General features: G+C 38.6%; 1 protein-coding gene across 1 annotated transcript in view; it reads right to left on the bottom strand.

The window, feature by feature from the left end:
• LOC109063096 (junctophilin-3-like) overlaps positions 1-15,794 on the bottom strand; it is a 34,818-nt gene extending 19,024 nt beyond the window's left edge. Inside the window, exons 1-2 of the mRNA XM_042752724.1 lie at positions 13,951-15,794; positions 2,432-3,239 (exon numbers count right to left, since the gene is read on the bottom strand). Coding sequence (XP_042608658.1) covers positions 2,432-3,239; positions 13,951-14,332 — 1,190 coding nt within the window. The 5' untranslated portion in view covers positions 14,333-15,794. The remainder of the gene's footprint in view (positions 1-2,431; positions 3,240-13,950) is intronic.
• Between the last annotated feature and the right edge of the window lie 276 nt (positions 15,795-16,070).

Raw genomic sequence — 16,070 nt, 5'->3', positions numbered from 1 at the left:
CCTATATAAAACTGAGTCTTAAAGGGATAGTTTACCTAAAAATGAACAATCCTGTCATTATTAACTCATTTTCATGTTGTTTTTAAACCTGTATGTTTCTTCTGTGGAACACAAAAGGAGATATTTTGAAGAGTGTGCTAGTTGCTGTTTTCCATGCAATTACGCTGAATGGGGGAAACACAAAAGCACCATAAACATATTAAACTGTGGTTCTTATGACCTGTGTACTATAATTCTTTAACTCTATATAAGAAACAGACAGAAGTTGAATTCGTTATTCAATAAAAAATCTTATGCAAACTGATGTTTTGCATTTGAATTGGCTTCTATTCAGTGAGTCCAATTAGTCTGATTTGTGAACAGATCAACGGATTCAATTAAGAGATGTGACTCCAAAAATTATTATTATTAAAAAGATATAAAGGTTTGGAACAAAATTAGGTTGAGTAAATGATGACTACATTAAAATTTTTTAAACAGTATTATTTTAGTAGTATTCATATAGCATATATAATATATATATTCAATATATATATATATAATATATATATATATATATATTGAATTGGCTTCTATTTTGTATTTTCAGGTTTTTATGTATTTATAAACTGTATTTTATATATTTCAATTTTAGTTTACAATTTTGTAATTTTATTTGTTTTATTTGTAGATTTAATTTATTTTGTTACATTTTTACTTTTAGTAATTCTAGTACTTCAGCTTCAATAAAAAACAAGTTTTTAACATTTTATATATTTTCTTATTTATTTCAACTTTATTTGAAATAAAAATTATTTTCATTAATTTTAGTTTTAGTTAACAATAACAACACTGTTTTGTACTAAACTATTTTAAACTATTTTTTCTAATATTAAGGCTACCAAAAGGTTCAAATAATTTAAATTTAATTGCAATTAATTTTTTTTCTTTCCCCTTTTACAGTGTAATTTCAGGTCATAGAACACATTTCCATTTTGGTGTCAATGAAGGAGCATTTGAACCTTATTTGTGCCGCTATATTGCTACCTAAGACTTGACATGGAGACAACAAGGTGAAAAATGCTTCCATTTTTCAATTAGCATTCAATATTCAACCAAACTGTATTTGATTAAGAAACACACACACACACATACATGGACACACACTAACAGCGTCAGGCAATTTATGACTATGGCATTCCACATGTCCATGTTATTGATTGTACCACTGTTGCTCTACATCAATACAGACATCAGTCAGCTTGCTGATACACCCAGAATCTACATGACTCTCATTAAGTGAATCCCGACTTATGTATTCTCTCTCCACGCTGACACCAACACAAATCATTCACTTTTCTTTAGCAACCACACCACAGAACGGCACCAGCAAGGCCTATTTAACAGGTCCCAAGAAACCGCTAGAAATATGGCCCTGTGTTTGGATGCAGTGTGAAGAACTGAGAGGATGAATGTTGTAGAACGATACACTAATGTCAATGAGCACGTACGAGATGTTTGAGTGTGCGTGCTAATGCTAAGGAACACGGCGTGCATTTTAAGACTCCATTGATTTAAGAATAGTTTCAGTTAAAGTCCATGTTTGTTAGTTTTGAAGCCATCTATATGCTTGCATACTCATAAGAGTTAATAAAATGAGCTTTTAGCATATATATGCATTTTTACAATCCAAATTTATAATGTTGCTCTACCAGGAAATTGGGCTAAAAATATTGATGACTCATTCTGCAATACAAAGATGTTGTCCAATCAAATGCTTTGTAGAATAATTTTTATCAGTCATAACTCGTGGAGAGAAAGAACACAGACACTGGAAAAGGATGAATCTTTCTAGTGCACATTTATTGAGTGCCTGTGTTCATGCACAGTATCAAATGGAGTATATTTTGAAAAACAATGTGTTCGGCTGTATGCATACACTAAGTGTTTGCATCAAAACTGAAGTATACTTGGGCTTTATACCACCTGCAACCAACTAGCTGGTACATAGGTTCCTGTTACTAAAGCTTATTATGGAAAGCGCCCAAACTTTGTTTCAAAAAGAAATGTCAGTGCATATGATTTAGTTACATCATGGCCATTTGCCCAAGTACTTGGGAGAGAGACATACTGTACTTATCCTAGAGGATCTAATTCGACAAAATTATGTCTAGTGAGTCATCAACATTTTTGGTGCATTTCAAACATGTATGTGTACTTAAAGCTAATTTTGTCAACTCTTAAGAGTACATTAGCATTTGATTGCATAAACATTTTGCTTGTCAAGTTGGTCTTTGAACCATTTAAAAATCAGTTTAAAGCATTATTTTCACCCTAAGATTAGGAAACCACCTTGCTTTGAGAAAGTATGTTAGCATTGGGGTGGAGTGCTTTTTGGCGTCAACAAGCAACTAGCAAAGATATGTTTTCAAAGTAAGACCCTGTGTCTTACCTTGAGAGCGCAATCTCTGCCTTCTGCTTTGCAATGTCGGCGGCCTTGTCCGCCGCTTCGACCGCCCTGTCCACTTTCTCGCGGATCTTGCTGGCACGTAGTGGGATGAGGTTCTTGCGTTTTCCGCTGACAAGCATGTTCTGTTTGTATTTGCCCTCCTCTTTGGTGCCATCAGGAAAGGTGGTGCATCCATAACCATGCCTCTTGTTGCCCAACCACTCGCCCTGGTAGTGCAGTCCGTCTGAACGCCGGCTCACCCCGCATCCCGTCCTCTTGTCGTTCTTCCATTCGCCAGCATAACTCTCGGTGGTAGTGGCATCTACATCGTCCTCGCCTACTGGCAGCTCACCCTCCCCTTCACCTAGGCTGATGGTTGAGTTGATGTCGGATGCGGCGGAGCTCACCGTACTCATTCCGGCCTCGCTGCGGAAGGAACTCTGCTTGCTCCGCTGGCTGGCTAATGAGCTCTTGGACTCTGATTTTCGCAGTTTGAGACCACTCAGGAGTGAGCGGCGAAACAGGCCCTTCTTTTTGTTCTTCAATAGCTCTGCCTCACTGTGGGCCATCAGAACGAAGCCTCCACGGGATACAGCCGGGCTGCCCGCTGCTAGGACACCACCACCCCCCACGCCAGCCACAGGCGCCCGATCGCCAGTCAGCAGAGCTGTGCCATTGCTGTGCTCGGAGCGCAGAGAGTTTATGGAGGTACGCAGAGGTGAACGGATGATGGCCGCCATGCCATACGGAACGCTTTGCCGTACGCCGTATCCATGCCGCATGCCACCCACCCATTGGCCCTGGTATGTACCTGAGTGAAAAGACAGGAGATAAGAGACAACTTTAGACATGTACACTACAAATCAGCAATCAAGTTGTCTGGTGCGGCATTTTGCAGAACTGCAGCAGATGTGAAACCCAGGGTTCCCTTGCTGAGTCTGCTGCCCTCAGGTTTCTCCAGTTTGGAGAGTTGCCTCATGTTTTCAGCTCTGATAGTCTGTTGGCCTGTGACTATGCTGGAAAGAGCATTATATAAAGAAAACTGTCTGAAAAGTCTGCCTTTTAGCTGCAGTGGTAAGTACAATGAATTTTGGTAAAAGAAATCAGTCTTTTCTAATGGTTTCGCGGACTAGAAAAACAGCTAGTTGCAACAATAGTGTCAACCCTGTTGAACCCTGGGTTTCACATCTGCTGACAAGTCCCAAGTTATTTCATCTTATTCATGGAAAGTTAAAATGTAACAATTTTGTCATCAATCACTTACCCCAATAAAAATCACTTACCCCAATAAATATTCACTTAAGATTGTTGGATGAAATTGATGTCCCCATAGACTTAAATAACAGATCCATTTTGGAGCCTTATAGAAAACAGTTTTTAATGTTTATTTACGCATCAAAGCAACAGCGCAGCGTGGCTGACACAGAAGATATTACTGCACCTGCGTACTGCTCAGAATTGCCAAAATTGAACCACTCATATCAGGAGAGACACAGAGGAGAGGAATTGTTGAATAAAGTCGTTATTTTGTTTTCTTCGTGTACAAAAAGTATTCTCATCGCTTCATAACGTTATGGTTGAATCACTGATGGCAGATGGACTATTCTGACGATGCTTTCATACTTTCCTGGACCTTGACACTGATATTTATTTGGCAGTCTATGGGACAGTCTCAAGCCTCCCTGTTTTTATCCAAAATATCTTAAATTGTGTTCCGAAGACGAACGAAGCTTTTACGGGTTTGGAACGACATGGGGGTAAGTGATTAATGACAAGATTTTCATTTTGCGGTGGAGTAACCCTTTAAATAGCTGACGGCAATAGAAGATTTTGTGGACCCAAAGTCCATTTGCGGCAAAGTTAGACTGGAAATATCTGTGAAACCTTTCAGTGAACTTATGTGTACTAACAAACAGGTGCTTTGAGTTTTGGTCATTTTTCCTTGTGATTATGATTGAAAACCAAAGGACAGTAAAAACAACAATTTAGCTGCAGGCACTTAGTATTTTGAAAGGTTAATTGCCCTTTTACCTGCCTTGATACTATAAACTTAACCACCAGGGAGATCATACTGCAGTTCACATCTCTGTAATATGTTTGTGCCTTATGAGTAACTCAATACAGTTGGGAGAGGTTTGTAGTGTGTTACTCCAGGCACAAACAGTAATAATCCTCGTGAGCTCAATAAAATGCTTCTCTCGTTGCTTTTGTGCCACGCAATGAGAGTGAGTAACAACTTAATGAAAAAAAAAAAGAATGAAATGTTGTGGGGCAGTGCATAAAAATAATGTGGAAAAGGTGCCTAGTATTTTGCTATATCAAACTACATTGAAATATACAGCGCAAATGTTGTATATCACCTAAAAATAATCGTTAAATACTTATGTAAAATAAAAAAAATTTGTTTCATTTTGCCAAGCTATCAAATTAGGTGCATAATGCCCCTGAGATGCACCATTGCTACAGCTGTGATCACTAATAGCGTCATAAGCATGACCAACCTCATCAATGGAAAGCACAGGAAGTGCCATAATGGCAACAGTGCAAGAGTGTTTTTGGCAGCCATGATCTCCAGACCTGGCTCAATTATTTCGCTTATTGTGATGGAGCCTCCAGGGACCAAGTTTTCATCTTATCGATCTTAATGTCCATGAGGTATCACAGTGCCCATCAATTTAGCCGCCAGCATTATTATTTATTGGTGAGTGTGCCAACAAAATAATGGAATGTTGTGTTCTGTAAAATTTCCTTTATGGCGCTGGCAGCCTGATCTTTCTGTCGGGAGTCTTGATGAATCGCCATCTTGGAACTTTCATTAAGTGACATGGGTAACCAATAATACTTGCAGGTGAGAAACACAGCTCTGATGGGCCTTAATCCGCAAATATTGTCACTGAAGAAGAAAAATATCATTTTAATCCTTAAAGTTGTTGTTCCATTATAGGACTGGTTCATAATTAATCGCAACTATTGGCATATATCAATATCTGCTAAGAGAAGCCCTCAAACGAAGATAATTTATGATATTATCATTTAAGACAAAAATTGTGTTAGCTGTCAGTGTATTTTTTGTTTTCGTTTCATTTCAGTTAAACACATTGTCTTTAAGATGCCATGTCAAGTTGTAAGTGGTAAAGCACTTACAACCAAATCCACTTACAGAATGTCTCTCTCCATGGTGCTGAAATCTGGGATAATGCTCTCTTATACAGACATGTTTAAAAAAATTGTTCACCCAAAAATAATTTACTCATTCTTAAACCTGTATGATATTGTACTGAAGAGGATTAGGGCCAAGCAATAATAAAAAAAATAAAACCATCTCGAGATTAAAGTCATTATATTGTAAGATTAAACTCGTTAAATTTCGAGAAAAAAAGTCGAAATACAATCTTGAGAATAAACTCATTAAATATCGAGAATAAAGTCGTTGTGTTTCGAGATTAAAGTCGTTAAATTTCGAGAAAAAAAGTTGAAATACAATCTTGAGAATAAACTCATTAAATACAGAGAATAAAGTCGTTGTGTTTCGAGATTAAACTCGTTAAATTTCGAGAAAAATTCGAAATACAATCTTGAGAATAAACTCATTACATTACACGCCATTAATGGCAATGCCGTACGGTTTTAATTTATCATAGCTGTCCAAGTGCCAGAGTGCATTTGGGTGAAGCCAGCGATAACCTTGCATTTGTCCTCTGGTTGTCATTTAATGTTGGACAGAAGCGAGTAGCCTACATCGCGCAAATTGGACTGATTTTTTCCTTCTAAAAAGACCTAGCCGCTTGCAAATTCTCTTTAAAGTTTGTGTGCTAATTATTATTGTGCCATAATTAGCTAAAGTTGATAGTATTTCTTTGTTACTTAAAGAAAGTCTAAAATATAGCCTGACTAAGTGATCCAACTCTGCCATGTCCTCTATAGGCTATGCAATGAACACTGATCGTTATTCTCTACATTTCATTTCGACTTTTTTTTTCTCGAAACACAACGACTTTATTCTCGAAATTTATTAAAGATGAGTTTATTTTTTTCTCGAAACACAAAACTGACTTTATTCTCGATTGTGTTTCGACGACTTTTTTTTTCTCACAATTTAACGAGTTTAATCTCGCAATATAATGACTTTAATCTCGAGATGGTTTTATTTTTTTATTATTGCTTGGCCCTAATCCTCTTCCGTACGTAATATTGTTTCTTCAATAAAGACAAAAGATTTTTTGATGATATCATGACCATGTAATGTAAGACAATTTAACTGGAGTGTTCAGGATATTTATATATAATGTTCTTTTTGTGTTCCACAGAATCAACAAATTTAGAACAATGTGAGGGTGTGTAAAGTGAGTGAACTGTGCCTTTAAGAGTTTGTGCTCACCTAGCATGGGTCTTTTATACCGGAAGGTGTATATTCACCATCCACCTGATCTGTCCTGTACTTTTTGGCACTTTATGAGATCACCTCTGATGTAACCACTATCCCTACATACTGATGATTCATCCTGGCCAACATTCTAGAACATGCTGGCACTATTACTGTGGCAGCCACACACACAGCTCTCTGTGCAACTTCCGTTATCTCACCATCTCTCCCACCTCTTATTTGTTCTCACCCTCTTTTCTTTTCTCCCATCCCTTTTGTCTATACATTATCAGCTTTCTCATCCTGTTAGCTACATGCATACACATCCAGCCATATGAACGCCCCCATTCCCTCTGCTTGTATTGATCTCTGTGGGTTGGCATGTCAGCGAGGGCCGCTGGATATCTCGATGGGGCTGGAGCTGTGCTTGGTGGATTTTCCCAGCCCCCCAATTCAATATACTTACTTTCCTGACTTACAAACAGCCCTGCCACAGAATTTCCTCTTTAACAGCATCCTCTACCTATCTATCTATCATTCTTTTTATTTATCATCTTTCATTACATGTTTATGTAGCTATTGTTCTATAAATGTATAATTTTTTTGTATTTATCATATTTCATTCCATATGTTGATCAATCTATCATTCTATTATTCTATGACTATCCTTCTTTCTATTTATCATCTTTCATTCCATCTGTCGATCTATCTATCTATCATTCTTTCTATTTATCATTTCTCTTTTATTCCATCTGTTTGACTGTCAGTTTCTTTATTTCTACCTTTCAAGGATTTAATAATTTTATCAGAGGGAGGATACTTGCAGGCTGAGTGTGTGTATGAAAGAGAGAAAGCAAGTACTGCAGTTGAAGTGAGAACAGGAAACTGACACACTGTCACAGGCCTGTACTGTTGTGATTCTGATGCCGCGTTCCGGCGGAGTGGCCGACAGTTGGCCAACATCTGGCTGATGCTTGCTTCATATTGTCGGGTAGCAGCTGCGTGCTGTGTGATATGTAGATCAAACGCAGGCCTAAACTGATGGGATTAGCTTGGAAAATTCCCACACACACTGACACATAAAAAAGAGAGGAGGCATCAGTTCACACCTCCCAAACATTCACAGTGTAGTTCTTTCGCACAAACGAACACACTATCTTCCATTCATTATCTAATGCACATATTTGCTCACTTCAGATTTAACTGTAACATTCCAGAAGAATAAAATAACTCAAGATTATGAGATAACAGTAGCTAAATACCTTCATCATACCAACATTATTGTAATTTCTACAGGCCACAAATAAAATAATCTATTTCCCAATTATAAATCATTTTTCACAATTATAAATCTACACAGACTTATTGTATAGCAAGCAATTTTTGTGGATAATCAGTAACATTAATGTCCTTAAAACAAAAGCAAATCTAATAGATAGTTCAGTGGATTATAGACGAGAGAATTTTTGATTATGATGCATTGGCAGGCCTTCCAGAATAAAGACTGTCTGACAGTGATGTAAAACTGCTGATGTCTGTAGTGCTCTGATTGATGGGCACAACGTTAGCAGCACAGACACAAAACTAAGCATCTGACTCTGAGGGCAAGATCCGCCCACCGGCTGAAATGGTTTTGTACATTACGTCTTCCCGTTTGAGGTATGTGGTGGGGGAACTTGTCCTTGACTAGCCTTTGAACTGTTCTGTGTTCCCTGAAGGCCTCAGGCAGAGTCCCAAGTCACAGCAACTGAAATTAAGATGCAATCTTCACTGTTTTGTAACAAGATGTGCAAGAAGAGCACAGTATTGGTGACACTTTATATTAGATTATATTTATGGATACTGTATGCACATTTAATTAATTACAAAATTATATTTCATTGTGTTTACAAATGAAACATTAAGTAGGCTTGTTTGTTGGTATTCAGTTCTTACATTTAAACTCATAACTTACATATTCTTCTTTTATTTATTTATATTAAAATATTTCAGATACCATTTTTTTTATTTAGTATGACCCTGAAGTAGCTGCATTAGAGATATTTTTATAGACAGAATAAAAATGTACAAATTTATTGTAATTGTCATGCTAAAGAATTTACATTGGTTTTTAATATCGTGTTAATTCCTCATTCATCAATAACTTTTTTTTTTTTGCCATTGCAAACATTCAGAGCATGCTGGGAAACCTGTAGTACCTGGAGTACTTCTGTCAAGAAAAGTGGACCGCTTCACTCATACAAGGATGGAACATACTGTATAGAGAACCAGTGGTATGTAAACTTTTGAATAGGATAATTTGTGTAAATACAGTTATTGTTTTGTCTTGTGAAATGTAAATATCTATTGTACTTCATCAGGAGAAGAGCTAAACAAAATGCTGTTTTCTAACATTTTGGTCATTAACTGATTCATAACTGACATAATATTTTATGAAACAGGAACAGTTAGGATAAAAATCAACAATCTGGATTGCAAAAAAGTGGAACTTTGTTAATTTCAGACTAAACAAACAGCCATCTTTGACATTAAGAAAATAGGTTATTATCGGTCAAAACGAATTGCTAAAGTGTCCCCCATGTATAATATCCCAGTGAGCAAAAGTGAGATCTCTTGTGGTAAAAACACACGCAATCCGCAAGTCCTTTGATAATTCTGCAGGTAGCCATAGGAACTTCTCATTAAAAGAGGCAGTTAAAGAGGTGTTATAAGTAAACAGCATGATAGGCAGGCCTAATGAAGAAAATTTGTTAGATAATCATTGGAAACTCTTCTCTTGTATTACTATGATACCGTGGGAAAGCTCCTCTCAGGGAGAAAGAGATAGAGGGAGAACAGTCACGACACCGGCGCGCTGCTGGCGCTCTCCGTGGTTCTGAAGATAAGAGTGGGTGTATAGCCTGCCTGTTTCGGTTGGGTTTTATATCCTCCTGAGACTCAGCAATTCATTTTTGTTCAGTAGTGGACATAAGTTGTTTGTTAATATTGCTAAGACCGTATATATATCACAGTTTGAAGTGTTTTATATGACATATTGTTTTTTTCTTTCAAATTTAATATTATGATATGATATAGCAAACAGCAGAGAAAATACGATCCTAAATGCAATTAATAAAGTGCAACTAAAAAGAAAACAAATTGGGTTATCAAATGTTAAAAGAGAGGTGAAAATTACTCCCATATCATCTATTGTTGATGTTAAAGGCAACATGTCCGATGCAACTGTTTGGTATTTCATCTGTACATCTGGTATTTTTTGCACATATGGCAAACCTTGTTTTTGTTTGTTTGCTGGGTCTCAGGAGGTTAAAGTGTTCAAATATCCAATATAACGTGTATCGTTCCATGAAGTAGATGCCAGATCACTTGCTTTGTGAATCTAACAACTCTTTGAACAAACCAAGTGTGAATATGCAATATAGAGAACAGCCGCTCTCTGAGGACACAGACGTTAGTATTAATCAGAGGAACATCTAATTGAATCACTGCACAGCTGTGAAAACAGCAATGCAAGTGAAAATGCAATAGGACAATTTTTTTTTGTCTTGGATCTGTCATTACCTTGCTTACTTAAGTGTATATGGCGTATATGCAGACAGCAGTAGCCTTGTATAAGCATGGGACGTCTCACATGGGTCACATGGTTATGTGATTAGTGGTCCTGTATTGGCTTTCTATGAGTCCTGCATCCCACATGTCAAAACTAATTTGCTTGCATTTCTGCCGGAGGCCTATGAGATGTATTGTGCAACGGCGCGAGGCACACAGAACGGAAACGGTTAATGCGGAAAGATCAAAGACGTGGAAACATCACAGGACAGATCTAATCACGTGCCTTCCCTCGGGTTGAATTGTAATCGTTTCTTTAACAATGCACACAGTTCTGTTTCGAGGTTGAATACTTCTTGTTTTTGCATTTTCATGTGTCGTGATCAGGGACGCATCTATCTAAAGAAATGATGGCGTTGTGGCTCACTTGGCCTAAATATCTCACATACAATGCTAATTAGAATTCATGCCAGAAAAAGGCAGACTCCCGCAAAGCAGGCAGAAAGTCTGTATGGATCGGCTCTTCCATGAATTATTAATCTCTTGTCTTTTTCACAAAATCAGCAATTGCACCTCAGAGTTTTTGTTGTGATTGCAGGCCAGACTCTCACAGAGTACACATCTGTTGGCCATGCTTAAATCCAGGACAATGCACTTCTTAGAATGAAACAGGTGTTTGTATCCATAGATGGACTAAAGAGTTCTCTTATCCGTAACCTACTATAAGGTAGACCATCCTTTGGGCATTTATCATATTTTTGGAAATAACAAGCACTTCACGTGGCAGGCCAGAGGCAACTCTTCACTGATGCAAACCACATACTTTTATTGCATTGTCAGTCTTACATAAACAATGCCATAAAAGTGTTGTCTATTCAGGCGATGTGTTATGTACAGTATATGGGGCAATGGTATTTGCGACAACACCCCACAATACAAAATAAAGCCACACTTGAAACCAAATCTCCCTGTAAGCCTACATAGACTAGCAGGCTGTTATCCGTTTAAGGGGATTTCAGTTTGACTTTTTTTCAATGCTATGTAGGTGATGTCTATAATAAGTGGAATAGTACCCATTTTAGAATTATAAACAACATAAAATCATCCTCAATGTATCTGAACCACATAACTGATGAGATTGTTTCTTTTTGTTGTCAAGCCAGGTTGGTATTTTGATTTGCTTTTGAGCAAGGCAGAACACTACTTTTCGGAAGCCAAATATATCAGCATTTGAGTTTTAGTCATGCAACAGTGCTGGGAATTGCTGTATATGAGCCACATAGTGGACATGATGACACTGTTGGCCTGTCTGAATAATCATTAGGGTTACGTCAGAAACTGAAATCAGAGCAGCCGTAAAAGCAAAAATCGTCCATATCCTCGACAATGCCATTCTCTGTAGACAAGTAATCCCTAAGGTGCTGACTGAAAGGTAAAACACGACAAGACATGTTATTGAATCAAAGATTAATGCATGTGATGTAACGTTAATAGTTTTGAAATATCATATAAAAGGATGTATTTGCAGCAAGCCTAGAAATGTCAGTTTATATTTATAACAAAGGTGTGATTATGATATTGCATACTTTGAGAGTCTCTCCTGTAGAAGACAGTGGAACCTAGCTTGCCCTCTTCAAGCCTGTCCTCTTTAGTGTGATGGGGGAATTCAGGTCATAATGTGAACAGATGCTTTAGTGTGTGGCAGCTGTAGTGTACTCAGACAGCACTGAGAGCTGATAATGCCACTATAACCTCTTTGTGGCCCTATTAACCTCCTCCTGTATTTTCTCTCCCTTCTCTGGCTCATATTCTTTCTTTTTTTTTTTCTTGTCAATCTCTGTCTTCTCTTCTGCTTACTGTGGTCATGATTAAGTGGCCCAGATTAAGTAAACACCATTAGCATGTTAGCCAGCCAATCAGAGTGGCGAGCACTGAGTCTCCAGTGACACGCTGACCTGCTGCCAGAGTCTGTGTGCGTTTCCACAGCAACTTGCTGTAAAAGACACACAGGGAACACTTCCATAATGCAGGGAGATTGGGAGAATAAAAGAGAGAGAGAGAGAGAGAGAGAGAGAGAGAGAGAGATTATGCTGCTCCAAAAATAGGTACACCAGAATTGACACTTTCTTCAACTTAAAAACAGTCAAATGGGCGCTGATTTTACTTTTCACACTCATCGAAACAATATCTTCAGGGAGTGTGAAGATGCATACTTTGGTATGTTTCCTTACATATATATATATATTCAGCTACCTTTAGAACTATGGGACAAAAAAAAAATCAATATATGAGTATATCGAAGCCACATGAGTCCCTATACACGCAACTACTCTACCTGTTTAATTAAAGGGACAGTTCATCCAAAACTAATTTTTTTTTTTTTTTTTACTCATTCTTATGTCATTTCAAACCTGGTTGACATATTCAAAAGAAGGTAATGAAAAAATGTTTCAGTGTATTTTGTACATACAATGAATGTCAGTGTGGTCCAGTTAGTTTTGGACCCTAGTGACTTTCTTCTGTAGGTTTCAAATTAAATGAGGGTGAATAAACATAAAAACATAAAGATAAAATTTAAGTTTTTAGATTACCTATCCCTTTAATAGTTGTGGTTCCAATGTTACCTTCCTATCATGCATTAATATGGAACCTTTACCAGTAAGGGTGATGAAATGGGAGATTTAACTTGGGGTGAGGGTATGCATTTACTTTCCAGGACTGCGATTTTTAATGAATATTCACTGACAGAAAAATCCTTTCCTTAAACAGGTGTTATGTCAAGTTATGCTGCTGTGGTGGTTTTAGTTTCTACAAGTGAATAAGCTTCTTGTTTAAATGTTACCTTCATGGCCATTGGTCTTTGTCAGTTATCTGGCCTTTGTATCATCTTGCTAGAGTCAAGTTATCTGCCAAGAGTTTTTGACTTGTTTTGGTAATCTTAGTTTGTACTATCTCCAGAACAGTTCACCGGAAACTTTGTTACAGCCCAAATAGGCTGTTCCAGGATTTTGTCAAGGGATTTTGCAAGACCTGTTAACTGGTATCTGTCATTCTCTCTCTCTCTCTCTCTCTCTCTCTCTCTCTCTCTCTCTCTCTCTGTCTTTCACTGCCTTTCTAGATGTCCAATTGGCCTTAATTTGAGATTCCAAATTGATCTCATCAGCAGCTTGTGGAGGACAGAGGAAATAGCTTGTTTAAATGATGAGGAGTAGAGAAAGAATAAAAAAAAAAAAAAAAGTGATGAATGGTGCTAAAATGGAAATCACAAGGTATTCTAGAAATCTCTCTGTGCTGTAAAACTGTGTTTGTGTTTGCCATTAAATGGAGGTTTTACACTCACTTACCTTCATATCATTCCAAACCTGTATGACTTTGTTTCTTCTGTAGAACACACATATAAGTAGTTTGAAGAACACTTGGGTCCAATGTTAGGGTGTTCCACAGAAGAAAGACAGTCATACATGTTTGTAACGACAAGAGAGTGAGTAAATGATGAAAAAATTTTCAGTTTGGAGTGAACCCTTTAAGTGTCTTATTGCAGAGATGTCAGAAATTTGTGTTGTCTTTTTACAAACTGTAACTCTTTACAAAATTTACTTAAGACTCTTACCTCCATCAGAGTATGTCTCTGTTCCATATCCATCTTGTAGGCCATTGTTCCATGTACCCTCGTATTTGCCACTGGTTCCTGTGCTTTCCCGCACTCCATAGCGTCCCTTAAATCCATGTGTCCACTCGCCTTTATAAACCCACTTGCCCTTGTTTTCAACTCCAATTCCATGGCGCTTACCTTGCGCCCATGTCCCCTGATAGGTGTTCCCACTGGGCCAGGTATAGATGCCCACCACCTCAAAGCCGTGGCTCCAGGAGCCTGCGTACTCGCCTTGGCCCTTGGGTCCTGTGCAGATGCCATGGCCATGGGCCTTTCCCTCTTCCCACCCTCCACAGTATGATCCCCCATCATCAAAGTTGAACCTGCCCCCAGTGGACATGCATGAAATAGGTTTTGGCAAATACCCCAAATCTCAAAAAAAAAAGAAAAAAAAGAAAAGAAAAGGAAGACCCAAACAAAATCAGACTTGGAAATGGGGCTGGGGTGTTGGTGGAACAATGGGGAAGGAAAAGACCTATATATGCTCTCTTTAGTTGTCTTAAAAAGCAATGCAAAAAGTTAAAAGAAAAAAAGAGGAGCCCTCCCAGGCAGTAGTCCCCTCCTGTCAAACTAGGCAGGAGCAGCTTGAGCCCTCTCAGACCATCCTCCTCCAGGAGTAAAGCTTTTTATTCACAAGTTGCTTGCTTTTCTGCAGTTGCTTCTCAGTGATGAAAGTGGGACCACGTCAGCCATGCGCTTTGTTCTGTTATTACCAACGCAGCAACAATTCTCTCGGTTCTGGTGCTCTGGCCCCCTCCTCGTTCCTGCCTCCACAGAGGGCCCCTGTGCCAGCACACACCTACCCTCACTCCCGCTCACCCACTCTGGGGCTTTGAGCTGTTTCACTTTCCCTCCCAATCGCTGAGACCACCAGGCTCCACCTAGAAACCTGTGAGTCTTCAGCGTGATGGCCGTTGGATGAAGAAGGCAGGTAGCATTTACAATCGCATCCTTTCTGCCAGGAGCTCACCTACTGTTGTACCAAATCCACCCGACATACTGATGCCACACAGGGAGACAGAGTGCAAGAGAAACCAGAAAAAAGAGCGATGGATTCTGCAAGCTTCAGTCTCCGTCAGCTAGCAGCAATGCAGTCTCTATCCACACACAATCACATGCATATATACGCACGCTCTTGCCAGCACAGGATGAGCGTGCAGCTTGATCGCAAACAAACTGATGTGATTAATTCCTTATCTGGGCACTGTTTAGTCACTGTCTCTGCTTTCCTCTCAGCTCTCTTTTCAGGTCTGTATAAAAATCCTGTGCCCCGGTTCGCTTGCAGGTGGGAAAACCAGATACATTGTTCCTGATTTACCTTCTTCTGTTCTTCCTTGACTCAATCACGTTGCTGGAATGATTTTCATGATGCTGATTGTCTTTTTCTCCGTCGTCATCTTATTCCCCCATATGCTTGGATGTCTCTCTCTCTTACACTGGTGTCTCTCAAATCTGCTCATTAGAGGCGGACTGTTCCAACGCAGCCAACTCCCCCTCCCCCTTTCACATGCTCTCTCTTGCTTGCGCTCCCTTCATTTAAAGAGACATGCACTGTGTTAATACTTACCGCTCTCTCTCTCTATCTATCCACCTCAGGGAGCAAAGATTGCTTTTCCTAATTGCCCGGCTTAGTCCTCCCCTACCCTCCCGCTAAATCTCCATTGCTCTGCCCTCATAGAATAATTAGAGCATTTGTCAGTTAATGATATGGCTTGAGATGGTGCATTAAATCTCTTTGTTGCAGGTGAGATAATATAAAATCTGCTCTGTTGACCTAGGCACTTGATCATCCTTACTGTTCTTCATTGGATTCCATGATATCTGTAAGGCAGAAAAAGCATCTTTTACTGTGGTGACTCATATTATTCATTATAACATTTAAGTATGTAATAATTGAAGACATATCACTTCATACAACACTGTAACAGATTGCTGAGAACATCATGCAGTTCTTCGAGTCTTGGTTTATAATGGCTTGTACCGTGTTTGTCCTTCCTTCTCAGACAGTAGTATCTGGTAAGAAAGTATATACATATATTGTAATTCAGCATCTCAATAGGATTCAGGTCAGGACTTTG

Source organism: Cyprinus carpio, chromosome B25 (genome assembly GCF_018340385.1).
Source record: "Cyprinus carpio isolate SPL01 chromosome B25, ASM1834038v1, whole genome shotgun sequence".
Lineage (NCBI taxonomy): Eukaryota > Metazoa > Chordata > Actinopteri > Cypriniformes > Cyprinidae > Cyprinus > Cyprinus carpio.
The sequence above is the reverse complement of the archived record's forward strand: the minus strand, read 5'-3'. Positions and strand labels throughout refer to the sequence as shown.